We start from the raw sequence: 13,849 nt of genomic DNA on the forward strand, positions 1-13,849 counted from the left end.
TTTTTCTTCCATCGACATAGATGTATGAGGAATTAGTTTTTTTGAAGCATGGATTGTAATTTGAAAAACACTACATTCCCTTTATGGGTAAATAATAAAAAATTGCCAAAAAACGCATATATAATATATGTGCCGGCCGGTATATAAATCACCATTTTCTAAGAACAATAAGTTTTATATTTTTCCTTAAATGGAGCTGTAGGAGGGCTTGTGTGTTGTATGACATTTTAGAAAAAAAAAACTCATTGGGGTCACGATCGCTTCACTTTTATTGCATCTTGTTTGGGAGATGCAGCAACAACAAAAGAAACTAGTAATTTTGGTGCTTTTCGATTTTTAATAAATATTTACTGCATTGGTTAAACAATATTATATTTTTAAAATACAGTTGTGTCAATATCAAATAAATATACAGTATATAGTGTTTTTTTACAATACTGTATTTGTGTCTAGGAAATAAGTAGCAGTTCAAATTATTATTATTTATTTTTTTTAAGCACATGATAAATGCATGCGTGTGTGTGCGCGAGTACAGTTCCAGTTCTCCATTCGGGCCCCAGGGACTTCAAGTTATGGTATATTGGCACCGGACAGATTTCTTGTAGACTTTTTTGCTACTGAAAATCAGTTCAATTTTTTTCGAATGGCGTTGTTTTTGGTGTCAAGCATATGGATGGAGCAGAAGCAAAACAAGTATTTTACAGTAAATCCACCATGTTTAATAATAGCAAAGAATTAACTCCATAAAAATTGCTAATAATAATCTACTGAAATTTTTTTTCTTTTTTTTCTACCATAGATCAGCCTGTAGTGCCATATGTTGTACGATATAATAAAAGCAACAAAAACCCAACAAATAGCTGGTGGTCCTAGTTAAAACAAAAAAATAAAAAAATCCCCCCCCCCCCAGTAGTAACAGCATTCTTATCAGCTGGATTGTGAATGATGGACCTGTCATATCTGGTCTGTCTCCTGATGACACGAAGGAGGGTGCTACTGATATAGACAGAGCCTTCCTTTTTATTTCTAGAAGTTCTTGTGACACCACAGCCTGATATGCGGTCATCAGGACACAGGAATGAAGCAGCAGACCTTAGCAGAAATGTCATATTTTATATCAAACCTCATTGACCCAACTGAAAAAAAAGTCTGTGTAGATTTCACACAATAGTATTTGCATTGTCATTAAGATTTATAGGAGAAGATGCAGCCTAAAGGGGTTGTTTTCTGAATTCTGCACTAATGTGGCATGGGACGGGGGCGGTGAGGGGGTGTATGAGTGGCTCTGCACCTGTTCTGGTGGACATGAGTCATTCTCCTATAAAAAGGACAACCTTTCATCTAAATGATTGCCATGTAATCCTAGATCTCCTTAGCGCATGGAAATTCCTTGCCGCAAAAATGAGCTCTTCCAGTAGAGGCCGGCCGCAGGGCCCACATTTGTCAGAGGCAGCCCCTTTACTTAGTGTCCTAGTTATTTTAATGGCAACATCTGTAAATATTTGCATTCTCATGTGAAATAACACAAGGTCAGTGTCCATGTTGGGTATGAAGTTGATTCCACCATATATTGCTACATTATGTATGCGCAGACGCTACACCATTTTACAGTTGGGTACGTGAGATTTACCCCTTTGCTGCCACAATTTTTTGTTCACTTTTGAAAAATACACATAAAATAAGGCTAACATTCCTACTATCCCCTCATACCCATATATGTTTTATAGAGACCTGGCACAATGCGATAATGTCACCCAGCATTTTGCACTCTTCTGCACCTTCCTGTAATTTTGCATTGAAAAAAATAAAAAATCCTGTTTCTTTGGTAGGGTTTACATCATGTTTGCCACTACCTTCAGTGGCTCGGTCGAGACTTGCATCTGAGCCCATGCAGAACGGGATTCGGTTGTACAGTATGCGCTGATGGGGCCATGGACAGTAATGATGCAGACGGACTCACAGCCAGCTTTTAATGTCAGTGGAAGGGTTAGCGCTTTCTATTTAATAGCATTTTGAGTCCTGTGTGGTTTTTGTCATATGTATTCTGCTGCTTTTAGCCATTATTCACTGGTGTTCTTTGTGCAGCTTTTATCTTCACTTTACTTTGCCATTAATGCTGCTTTACCGCTCCTGTTAATGAAAACCCTTGAATCCCATTCAGAGCTTTGTTTGTTGGGATGTATTTTCTGAACTTATTACTAAATAAATTCCTGCATTTTTATACCAAAATATACAAACCCACAACACGCTGAAAACAAAGATAAGGGAAAACTGGAAAGGACGCTGAAAATAATCATTTGTGTTTCCAAGGATGTTTACTGAAAAAGCGAGGCACAAATAGTGACTTTCTTGGGAAAGGATGGTGTAATGCCTTCAGTTGTCAGAGAGCCAGAACAGCTATGACATATTGATTTTCAAATCAGTCCTTACAATTCGATTAATTTCTAATGGGGATTGCCAGGTTTTTGTTAAATCATATTTTTTTTTTTTTTGTTCGTTCATGTATGCACACTGAAAATCCTATCTGAAAAGAACATTGTGCTACTGTGAACGAGTCTCACAAGACCCAGATCAGCGTTCAATGTGACAGAGTCAAAGTGCAGGTAAAGTTTTCCCAGTAACCAATGCCCTTCTGATAAATCTGCAGAATCACACCGCCATTGTCAATAAGCAGACCTTTAAAATCAATCTGTAATGAACAGTGTGAAGACTGCAGCTACTTGCATGTCCTCGCAGCTTCGGGCTGCCGTGTGCCTGTACTTTAATGGACTCGTTAACTCTCCTAGTATGAAGTTCTACAATTTTACTTTCCAGGTTTCTCATTTTAGTGGAAAAATGGTTCCATTAAGGCTACGTTCACACGTTGTTTGTAAGACGCAGGCGCTGTTTTTTCCCAGGTAAAGCCGCTTAAGGAAAATGCCGGCAGTCCTTTTTTCTTAGGTAGCTTTGCCATAATTCCTGCAATGGCATCGCTTACGATAAGAGAGCTTGTGGCAACTGCCCAGGTCACTTCTTTTAACCACTTTTCAGTTTTCCAAACCCTCAAGCGTTTGACATAAGTGACAGAAGATTGAACATGTGCATGGCAATGTCTTTTGGACGCTCCGGTGCTTTAGGTTAATTTTACGGGCTGCTTTTTCACGTGGATTCCCGGTGGAATCACTTGAAAAAGATGCCATGTGCACATATCCTAAAGGGGTTTCCCAGGAAAAATTTTGGCAAATACTGTAGCGTACCAGAAACCTAAAGGTGTGTATTACACATACTGTTAGGATTCTTCTCTGCTTGCCAGTTCAAGTGGTCGTCATTTTTGACCTAATGTATGTTTCTTGCTCACTTGGAGTCATGAGCTGCCTAGCTTCTCTTTTCTACTTCTCTAAATGTTCATAGAGCTTGCCGAAAATTTGCTCGGACCTGGAAAATGTCCTTTTTAAATTACCAATTATATCATCAAGGGGTAAAAAAAGAAAGCAGTTACCGTAGCCATAAAGCAGTGACCTGGACTCTCTCTGTGCAGTACTTGTTGTTCTCCTAAACAGTTAAAATCTAATCCCCACTATATTTCTGAACGTTGAATTTTCACCGAGGCTAAACGCATCCCTACGTTCTCCTCACAGGGTCAGTGAGGCTGCGCTGCGGTTCTGTTTGCTGGGACTTCACATTGGAAATTTGCTTTAGCTGTCCCTGAGCACACACAACTTCTCGAAGAAAATAATGGCTCTGCGGGATAAAATCAAGAACTTTGTTATCCAGGGAAAGAAATTCACCATTGACCGCAAAGCTTCATCCATGTCAGTCTGGAAAAACCGGTACCGGAGCTATCCGTGTCCATGTGAATACGTAGGCCATCCGTGTGCTATCCGTATGTCCATGTGTACCATCCGTGTGCTGTTCGTGTATTGGAAAAATTAGTTTCAATGTTAACCCTTTGACTTTTTTAAAAACACACACGGACCCATTGACTTGTATGGGTCCGTGTGATCCGTGCTGTTGCACAAAAACGGACATGTCAGTGTGTTTTGCACACGGTCCGTGAAAACACGCTGACATCTGCATAGACACATTCATAAGAATATAAGAATGTGTCTACGTGTGTCAGTGTCTCCAGTATGTGAGAAAACTGTCACTACACGTACCGGAGACACTGACGTGTGAAACTGCCCTAAGGGCGCATTTACACACTCCATTTTGATGCAGATTTTGAAATCAAAGCAAGTAAATTGAAAAAAAAAAAAATATATATATATTATTCTACTTAACATTTTTTTTTTTTTTTTACCCACTCCTAGTTTGGCTTCAAAACCAAGTGAAAATAACACAAACGAAAGTATCCTAATGCTTCTTGTAAAGGGATTTTCCTGTTGTGATATGTGCAACTTACTAATATTCTGTAACTTTGAAAGCGACAGTGATCTCGCGCTGTCAGCAATGCTTCTGGCAATTTCTACATTTGGTGTGACACGGGAGATAGCTTCCTGCATGAGCATTTGACCAGCAATGTGTATGAAGGGGACTGACTTGGCTATTGAAGTGAGCCCATCAGCCAGGCTCATTTGTACACTTTACTGGTTACAGGACGATCGCCCCCTGTTCACAATAAATGGAGGTCCTGTGATGTTGGACCAGCACTGACTATGGGACAGTCTGTGTGACCAGATTCTAATTTTGAAAGCTAAAAGGATATCCTAAGCAACTGGCTCATTTATAGACTTCCTTAGATGGTTCTGAAGGTGAAGGGCTCATTTATGTCAGTTTTTCAAGAACGATTTCTAGCCATGGTTTACATGGATAATAATAGGGACGTGTTCTGTCTACGGAGATGTTCTCTTGACGGATTTTTACAGACCAGGTCTTTTCCCCCAAAAAGGCAGAGACCTGTCCAATTTTGATCCGGATCGCATATCAAACTCTATAATGCAAGTCTATGGGTCCGTGGAAAAAAAAAATTAATCGGGTAGCACTTAGATGTCATCTGTTTGATGTCTGACTTTAATGCTTGTTTGCTAGAAGAAACTTAAAAAATATGTCTCCCCCCTCCAAAAAAAATTATGGAACTGATGGTAATAATTGACACTGACCAAACTCTGTAATCAGTGCTTTGGATCAGTTTTTATCAATCAGTCTGTTTTTTGTGTACGAGAAAATCATCGCAGATTAGACCCTATCACAGCTTTCTTTGAGAAGGTGTCACAGGTAAATAAGATAAGCAGTGTTTTTTTTTTTTTTTTTTTTTTTTTCTACTGAAGTGATCAAATGAAATGATTAATCCGCATTATAATCTCCCGCTGCTCCTGCCAGCATTGTAAGCCTATATGAATGTGTAGGGAGACATAGCATTCTTATTCATAAGCAGTCAGACGCGAACCGATGACAGCAATCCCAGAGAGCCGTGACATTGATTGATAGACATGCTGTGAGACTATGCACAAACCATTTAGACACATAACGCCGCAGTCGCCCGGCAGCCCCTAAAAAGCATCATGCAAGGCATTCACTTTCCCTGAACAGCACTTTTCTGTGTAAATCAGCATATAATACAGGGCTGGCATTCACATTCCATGTACTAATATAAGGCTATAAATATATGTAAAAGATCTTTAGTGGTCTGTGTTTTTATAGATTGAGGTTATGATAGCTTTGGCAGCCACCTAATTCTTCTAAGTTACAGATTGCATAGAATACATGTGTATTCTGGCTTGTGATCACTTTTGACATAGTCTTGGCAATTACTTAATTACTAGATGGTGGCCTGATTCTAACGCATCGGGTATTCTAGAATATGGCCAGCGGGAGACCAACGTTCAAAAGATGGTCCAGGACGGTCCACCACGATCGGCGATCTCACAGCGAGGGCCTGGTCGCTGCTGCGTGTCACTGAGGCTAAGTACCCACGTTGCAGAAATGCTGGGGAAATTTCCGCAGCATTTCCGCAACTCCTGCTGCGGGAAAAATGCATGCGTTTTCCCGCGGAAAACATGCGGTTTTCGCATGCGGAATTCAAACGCATTCCAAGCGATTTGAAGTATCGCTTCGAATGTGATTTGACAGGTTTGACAAGCATAGTGTTTGACAATTGTGATCAAGTTTTTACTATTGATTCTGCCTATGCAGCATCAATAGTAAAAGAGAATGTAAAAAAAAAATAAAAAAAAGTTATTCTTATAAATGTACTGTATGTAATGGCTGTGTATTCACCCAGTTTGCTTTTGAAGCCCCTAAAAATTTCTATTGCAAGCAATTCCCTTCATAAGTCACATGCTTGGTGAAAGGAAGTCCACCTGTGTGCAAACTAAATGGCACATGGTCTGTCGGTATATACACACATCTTCTGAAAGGCCACAGAGGCTGCAATACCATTAAGCGAGAGACAACACTATGAAGATCAAAGAGAAAGAGATCTCCAAACAAGTCAAGGGGACAATGTTGTTGAGAAGTCAGGGTTGGGTTATAAAATATATAATATATAAAATCTTCATCCATCCCAATGTCCAATGATTCCCCGAAGCACTATCTAACCCATTATCATTAAATGGAAAGAACATGGTACTACAACAGACCTGCCACCTAAACTCTCAACCCGGGCAAGGAGGTCATTGCACAGAGATCAAAGGTAACCCTGAAGGAGCTGCATAGCTCCCAAGCAGAGACTGGAGTATCTGTCGATACAACCGCAAAAAGCCGTACGCTCCATAGAGGTGGTATTTATGGAGGAGTGGACAGAAAAAAGCCTTTACTTACACACAAAAATTGTAAGGCTCATTTTGAACTTGCCAAAAGACATATGAGAGACTCCCCAAATGTATGGAGGAAGGTTGTGTAGTCATTAGTGATGAACGAGTATACTTGTTGCTCGGGTGGCCTCCAAGAATTTTAGCGTGCTCAGAGATTTAGTTTCTGTTGATGCAGCTGCATGATTTATGGCTGCTGGACAGGCTGAATACATGTGAGGAATGCCTGTTTGTTAGGGAATTCCCACATGTATTCAGGCTGTCCAGCAGCCATAAATCATGCAGCTGAGGCGACAAACTTAATCTCCGAGCAAGCCAAAATACTCGGAGATAACCCGAGCATGCTCGGGGAAACCCGGGCAACAAGTATACTCGCTCATCACTAGTGGTCATATGAGACCAAAATTCAACTTTTTGACTACCAAAGTAAATGCTATGTCTGGCATCAAACTAACATGGCTCATCACCCCAAGAACACCATCCCCAGAGTGAAATACAGTGGTGTTATCAGGATGCTGTGGGGATGTTTTTAGCAGCAAGGACAAGGGGAAGATGGATGGTGCAAAATACAGTGAGAATTTTTAGCAAAATATGTTTCAGTCTGTCAGTGCTTTGAGACTGAGATGGAGGTTCACCTTCCAACAAGACAATGACCCAAAGCATACTGCTAAAGCAACACTCTAGTAGTTTAAGGGGAAATGTGTAAGTGTTTTGGAGTGGCCTAGTCAAAGCCCAGACCTTAATTTAATTGAGAATCTGTGGTCAAACTTGAAGATTGCTGTTCACCTGATATAAGCATCTAACTTGAAGGAGATGGAGCAGTTTTTCCTTGAGGAATGGGTAAAAATGTCAGTGGCAGGATGTGGAAAGCTCATAGAGACTTATCCAAAGTGACTTGCAGCTTAAATTGCTGCAAAAGGAGGCTCTACAAAGTGCTGACTTCAAGGGGAGAATAGTTATAAACACTGAAGTTTTATATTATTTTGTCCTATTTGCTGTTTTGCTTCACAATGAGAAAACCAAGTGTTCATAGCTGTAAGCTTGTGTTTTTTTTTGTTTTATATATATATATATATATATATATATATATATACTGATGCAAACCCTCAAAAAAACAGGAAAATTCCAAATTGTGGGGGGGCTGAATACTTTCACAAGCCACTGTGGCTCATTGGTTTGTCATTGTTTTGTATTTTGTATATTTTAATATTCATTCTTTAGCCTATGAGACATATGTGATGCTCCAAAGTCTGGATGGAAGGAATTGCAACCCTGGTGCTCTTGTTGCTCGCTGTTTACACACTCATTGTCTTAGCTGCGCTCTTTCACTTCCGGTCACACTGGGCAGCCAGGAACCACTGTCATTCCTACACAAGCACTATCCATCATTGTCACACTGGCATTCAGTGTCACTCAAGCATATATTACCAATCACTGTCACATTAATTCTCTAGTGTGGCCACACAACAGATTAGAAGACTGATAACACAATGGTCCCATAGAAGAAACAGCTTGGCAGTTGTATATTGGGGAAGCAAATCTAAGGTAATAATTGGTATAATTGCTGCGTAAAGATGATCCTACTCTTGGAATGAGCTCCCCTGGCCCTTCGCCCCTTCCTCTTAAGCTATAAGCCAAATTAATATCGGTGCCTTATAGTAAGAACAGGGCAGTCATTCATTTTCGGGTGATTTGGCGTAAATTGTGGAAAGTATGTAGTGTTGAGGTGAAATAATCCCGTCATTGAGGGCTTTCAGCACTATTTTGCCCTTGCTTTTGATTTTCGTATGGAAATGGTGGAGCCAAGGTCACAGAAAGGAAAGCTTCATGAATTTAATTTCGGTTGTGGGTATGCCGAAGATATTGCATTGTGAATTGTCACAATTGATATTACAAGCAGTGCTAAACCTTGCATAGCAATTTTCTCATTGTTACCCTGATTTCCCAAGCAGCCGAGTAAGATTTTATATTCCGGAGTACAGCTTGGCTTTGTGGAGAAATGTTATTATCTCATGTCTTAATTATTGTTCAGAACATACAATAACAATAAAACTAATGTAACTCGCCTCCAGTCTTCTCACCATTGGTGGGAGATGCGTTTCATTTCGCTACACATATCGTGTGGTTTTTAGGGGCCTAAATGTATTAAACTCATGATTTATTATCTCAGACAATATTACATATTAGCCACTAACTGAGCTGTTCACAGCAATGTGGAAAGCATTAGCCTGATTGCTGCAAATAGCTGACTCTGGTAATATCGGCTTACGACGTTGGATATTCCTCCTATCAGGACGTTATGTGTGTACACAACCATACTAAAGCTTATTACTGTCTCCCAGAATGGCAGCTGTAAATACACCCAGGGAAACCTAAGATTAAAACTGTGCCTGATCAAGACAATATTAGGATTGCATTCAGCTTTGTGGCATCATGTGAAGATGGTACCTATGCATGCGTGTGCCCGTGTATTGCCCGTGTAGACTGGCTGACAGGTCTCTGTGTAGTTATCAAATAAGGAAATGGTTGCACTCAATTGCATTAAGGCATATCAAATATGAAATATATGAAATACGAATAGCATAATGGCTTTTGTAATTTAGAAAAACATATGAGATGCAATTGAGTGCAACCATTTCCTTGTTTGATATGTAAGCTGATTTTTGGTATGCACCTATTCAGACTAGTTCTAGATGTGCCGTCAGGTCTCTGTGAAGTACCATCTATACAGATTTGGGCTCTTTCAATGTCCATACTTCGCATACGAGTTCTGTGTTTTTCACAGCCAAAGCTTAAAACTAAGCAAAATGAAGGCCAGAACCCCTGTAAGTATAGGTGTTATATATAGGTGCACATATACATTGTGGCCATACAAATATAACCTGGAAAAAACTATGTGCAGTAGTCGCTGCCACAAGTAATTAAGGCTGGGTTCACATTGCGTTAGGGGGCAATGCGCTGACGGATCCGTTACAAAGCGGCACTAACGCTATGTAGCAGAACCGTTAACGCCGCCATTGCCCGCAATGAATGTAGCGCATCCTAACGCGTGCCAAAATCGGCATGCGTTAACAAGTATGCGTTAATTCATGATGCACCCTCGAACACTGCTTGCAGCGTTTTTGGGTGCGTTGGCAGTAACGCAAAGCGAATGGACCCGTTCGCTGTGCATAGAACTGTATGGGCTAACGCTAGGTAGCTCATGGTACCTGAGCGCTACCTAGCTTTAACACATACCGTTAACGCTAGGTCACAAAAGATGTCAAAAAATGCCATCAGCGTTAGCGCATCCATTTAACGGATCCGTTAAACGGATGCCCTAACGCAGTGTAGCCTAAATATGAACCCATTATGAAAAAACATATAGTTGACGTTTTTTAATTAAAAAAAAAAAGTATAAAAGTCATCCCACCACAACAAGGTGCACCCAATCGGGATGGTCCCTAACTCTAGTAACTCCTCTCGCTAAGTTACTGTTGGAAGCTGAGTAGATAACGCTCACAGTTCGAAAGGGGCGGCCAGATCTCCAAATGTACAAGAAACTGACGCAAAACCAAAATCAAAGGCCTGAAACACTGTATAAGTGTAATATGTAGATGCATATACACACTGTGGCCATAAAAATATAACCTAAAATAAAAATGAAGTGCAGAAACACTGCAACAAGAACATAAATAGTAATACATACAAAAAACACAAGGTACTTAGTTGACTTTTTTTTTCAAAAAGGAGTAAAAGCTATCCCGCTGCTCACACCTAGTATAGTCTATGGGGCTGTTCAGATGTCTGATTACTATTATTATTCTTTTGGACTGCGATCCACGCAAATTTGTAGACATTGATCTGAGTGTCGGATCACATTTGGCAATACAAGTATATGGCTTTGTGAAAAAATCGTATTGCATTCAGCTTGCCATCCGAATGCGGACCAATTTTTCCCAGACTGCTAGATAGAAAATTCTTTTTGTGTGTGTGGTTTTTTTTTTTTTTTTTTTTTTTTTTTTTTTTGTTAAATCCTCAGCCAAGAAAAACTGATGAAATTAAGAGGTCACTCTGAAAATCTATGTAATCGCTGATGAAACTAGGACTGTTTTTCTCATATGTGAAAAACCAGAGGTCTGAATGCACCCTTGTAGTGTAATATAAACAGCCACTAATATGTTCAATACCGTACTTCACAAAAAAAACACAACTTATGTAACCATGGAAAAAAAATAGAGAAAAGGTGAGCCATTAGCTGGGCAATTATAATAATAAATAGTAGCCAAATTAACTGTGTGTTTGCCTAAAATACAACTTCTACCCAAAAACAGACAACACCTTCCTTGTGCATTGTACCTGTGTTTGGTATCCTTCAAATAATAAAGTATAGTGAAAATTGTTACCGTAAGTCCGGCATCTGATAATCTGACACTTGCTTCCAACACAGACCAGAAGATTAAGCAGAGAAATCCAACTAGGAAACTTGCGGTATCTCATTTCACAAAAAAAAACAAATTACAGAAGATCACAGATTTCACAATTTGGACTTTTTTTTTTCCTGCAGTTTCACTACTAAAAACTGCTTTTATATGTCTGGAAAATAAATCTTAAATAATTGATCACTTGTCCTATATCAGGTCCCATTGACAGTGGATTAAAGGGTCTTTCCAGCTAAATAATATATTTGTCTGGACATCTGCTGTGGTTTTCTGCTTCCACACTTGCTTCAACACAGAAAGGGAAACACCTATTCTGTTGGCATGGGACTAGTGATGTGTGCAAGTTAATAGCTGTCTGGCCGAGCGTGGTAGTGAAGTCTGGCTATGAGCAGTAGTGTAGTCTGGCTGAGGGAGGTAGGTTAGTCTGGCTGTGGGCGATAGCATAGCCTTGTGTAACGAATAGAAGCGGAGGCAGAGATGGTGAAGTTCACATTCGTTTTTATTTTTTAAGTGGAACCTTGGGACCTCGGTCCGGGGGGCTCTGAAGGGGGCGTGACTAGTGAGCCCCGGGCACCCGTAGTAAAGCCCCTCAGGCAGGGTCAGGATGGAATACCCGGAGGACACTGATGCTATCTCAAGTTAAGCCCCCGTTACACACTGCGATATCGCTAGCAATATCGCTGTAAAGTCACCGATTTTGTGACGTTGCAGCGATATTGCTAGCGATATCGCTGCATGTGATACTTACCTCCGACCCGCTCCCCCGCTGATTATCGCTGGTCGCGTGAGAAGCTCCTGGACCATTTCTCGTCGGTCACTTCCTGCTGTGCTTCCTGTGGCACCGGCTAGCAACGCGAGGACGCGGGCGGGAGGATGTCAGGATCACCGCATCTGACAGGTAAGTAGCGATCCCCGACCCCCGCTATGTCGCTGGTGAGATCTGCCTGTGTGGCAGCTCGCTAGCGACCACCTAGCGATGCACCAGCGATCCTGACCGCGTCATATCGTTGTCGGGATCGCTGGTGCATCGCTAGGTGTAACGGTACCCTTAGACCCTGAACACATGGCAGCTGTCCCAGCGGGACCAAAAGGGATAACAAAAGTTACAGCAGAGTCCGTAATGCGCTGGGTCCTGGATCCGGGTAGTTGGTAAGGAGTCGGTTCCAGTGACCGTCACACAGTCCTTGGACTCGGATGGCTGTAGGCAGAACAGGATGGCTTAGGCTCAGATGGTTGCTGATATAACCAGGTAACACAGGATACTGATATGCTGTGGAAACAGAGCGCATTAGACAATGCACAGAGACTGCAGCTCAGACAGGTTAGCATGAGAACCGGCTGTAGCAATGCTAGATACTCGTTGCTCCGGCACTCTCCCTATGGAGGAGAAGCCAGAAATAGCAGCCAGTATGCTGCCATTGGTTAATTGTATTTTTTGAATAATGCGCGCCGCCCCTTTAAGAAGGTAAGAGAGCGGGCAGGCGTGCCCTAATAGTGTTAGCTACTGATCTCCTCACAGGGTGCCAGGAGGAGGCGGCAAGAGGGAGGCCAGAACGCTGAGCAGCAGCATGAGATCCAGAGGAGGCCGGCTGCTGCCTATGTGATAGTGATGGGTAAAATGCGATTTTTTTTTTTTTTTTTTTTTTTTTTTTTTTTTTTTTTTTTTTTGTGAGCCGGCTCTTTTGGATCGGCACACCAAAAAGAGCCGGCTCTTTTGGCTCCGAAAACGGCTCTTCATTTCGTATTACCTTTGGCTTTAAATTTGAAGCCAAATTCTGGTATGTGTTAACCCATGATTGTATACCTTTTAGTAAAAATCTACACATGTGCCAATTTATGACATAAAACAGAATAGTTTCCAGAATAACCAGATTTTATATTATTTGCTGTAAAAACTTTAACAAACACAAAATGAACATGCAAAATAGCAACAAGATCCTAATTATCAGTGCCACATTTTAAAGCTACCTTCACACTTCGCAAGTTCGCTGTGGGCTGTCTGCTGCAAACAGTCTGCAGCGAAAATGCAGTGTCACATGTCGCATCTGCATCCAGGCGGATTTAGATAAGGAATTTGTGCCGTTGTGGGTCGGGCGGTGACAGCACGGAGCTGTGCGATCGGTCCCCGGAGGCCAATCACGGAGTTCTGTGCGCATGTCATGCGTGCGCACAGAACTGCCTGTCTCATCTCCGGCCCCGCCCCCTGAGGCAGGGGCATAAGAGAAAATGCAGCGCTGGAGCCGGGAAAGGTGAGAATTGAGCCTACCCCTTTAAACCTGATAATTTCTTGCTGGGGTCATGACTTTATCTGGCATAAATTGGAGTATAGATCTCTGGGTTGTTGCAGGTCGTGGTCTAGCTGATGCCTCAGAGGTGGTTGCAGACACTGCAGCAGCAGTTCCAGTAGTTGCAGTGGTGCTTTCATGTTCCTCAATCTGCACTGTTGGATGTACATTTCTAATATGTCTGTGAAGGTTGGTGGTAGACCCTGCTCGGTATGACAATTTTATTTTACAAATTTTACATTCTGTTTTTGTGTTGTCGATGTAATCAAAATGCGACCAAATCCTACTTCGTTTGCGGCTGTCACTCATCTTGTTATCCACTGTACGTGCACTCCTCTTCTCTCTGCAGGCTATCAACCTCCCTCTTTATTTATTTGTGGGTATTTTAAAAATAGTCTGTGAGGAAATTAATACC

At 41.4% G+C, this 13,849-nt stretch overlaps 1 protein-coding gene across 9 annotated transcripts in view; it reads left to right on the plus strand.

The window, feature by feature from the left end:
- EPHA7 (EPH receptor A7) overlaps window positions 1-13,849 on the plus strand; it is a 283,691-nt gene that overhangs the window by 13,130 nt on the left and 256,712 nt on the right. The window contains exon 4 of one of the 9 annotated variants that reach the window (XM_073589552.1): window positions 3,618-4,211. The exons of 7 other annotated variants lie outside the window; for them this stretch is intronic. In XM_073589552.1, coding sequence (XP_073445653.1) covers window positions 3,618-3,688 — 71 coding nt within the window. In that variant the 3' untranslated portion in view covers window positions 3,689-4,211. Of the gene's footprint in view, window positions 1-1,829; window positions 3,594-3,617; window positions 4,212-13,849 lie in introns of those variants that run through there. One more of the 9 variants, XM_073589551.1, reaches the window with a different exon arrangement.

The sequence above is a fragment of the Dendrobates tinctorius genome, unplaced genomic scaffold (genome assembly GCF_039654945.1).
Source record: "Dendrobates tinctorius isolate UK_male_01 unplaced genomic scaffold, ASM3965494v1 ptg000111l, whole genome shotgun sequence".
NCBI lineage: Eukaryota > Metazoa > Chordata > Amphibia > Anura > Dendrobatidae > Dendrobates > Dendrobates tinctorius.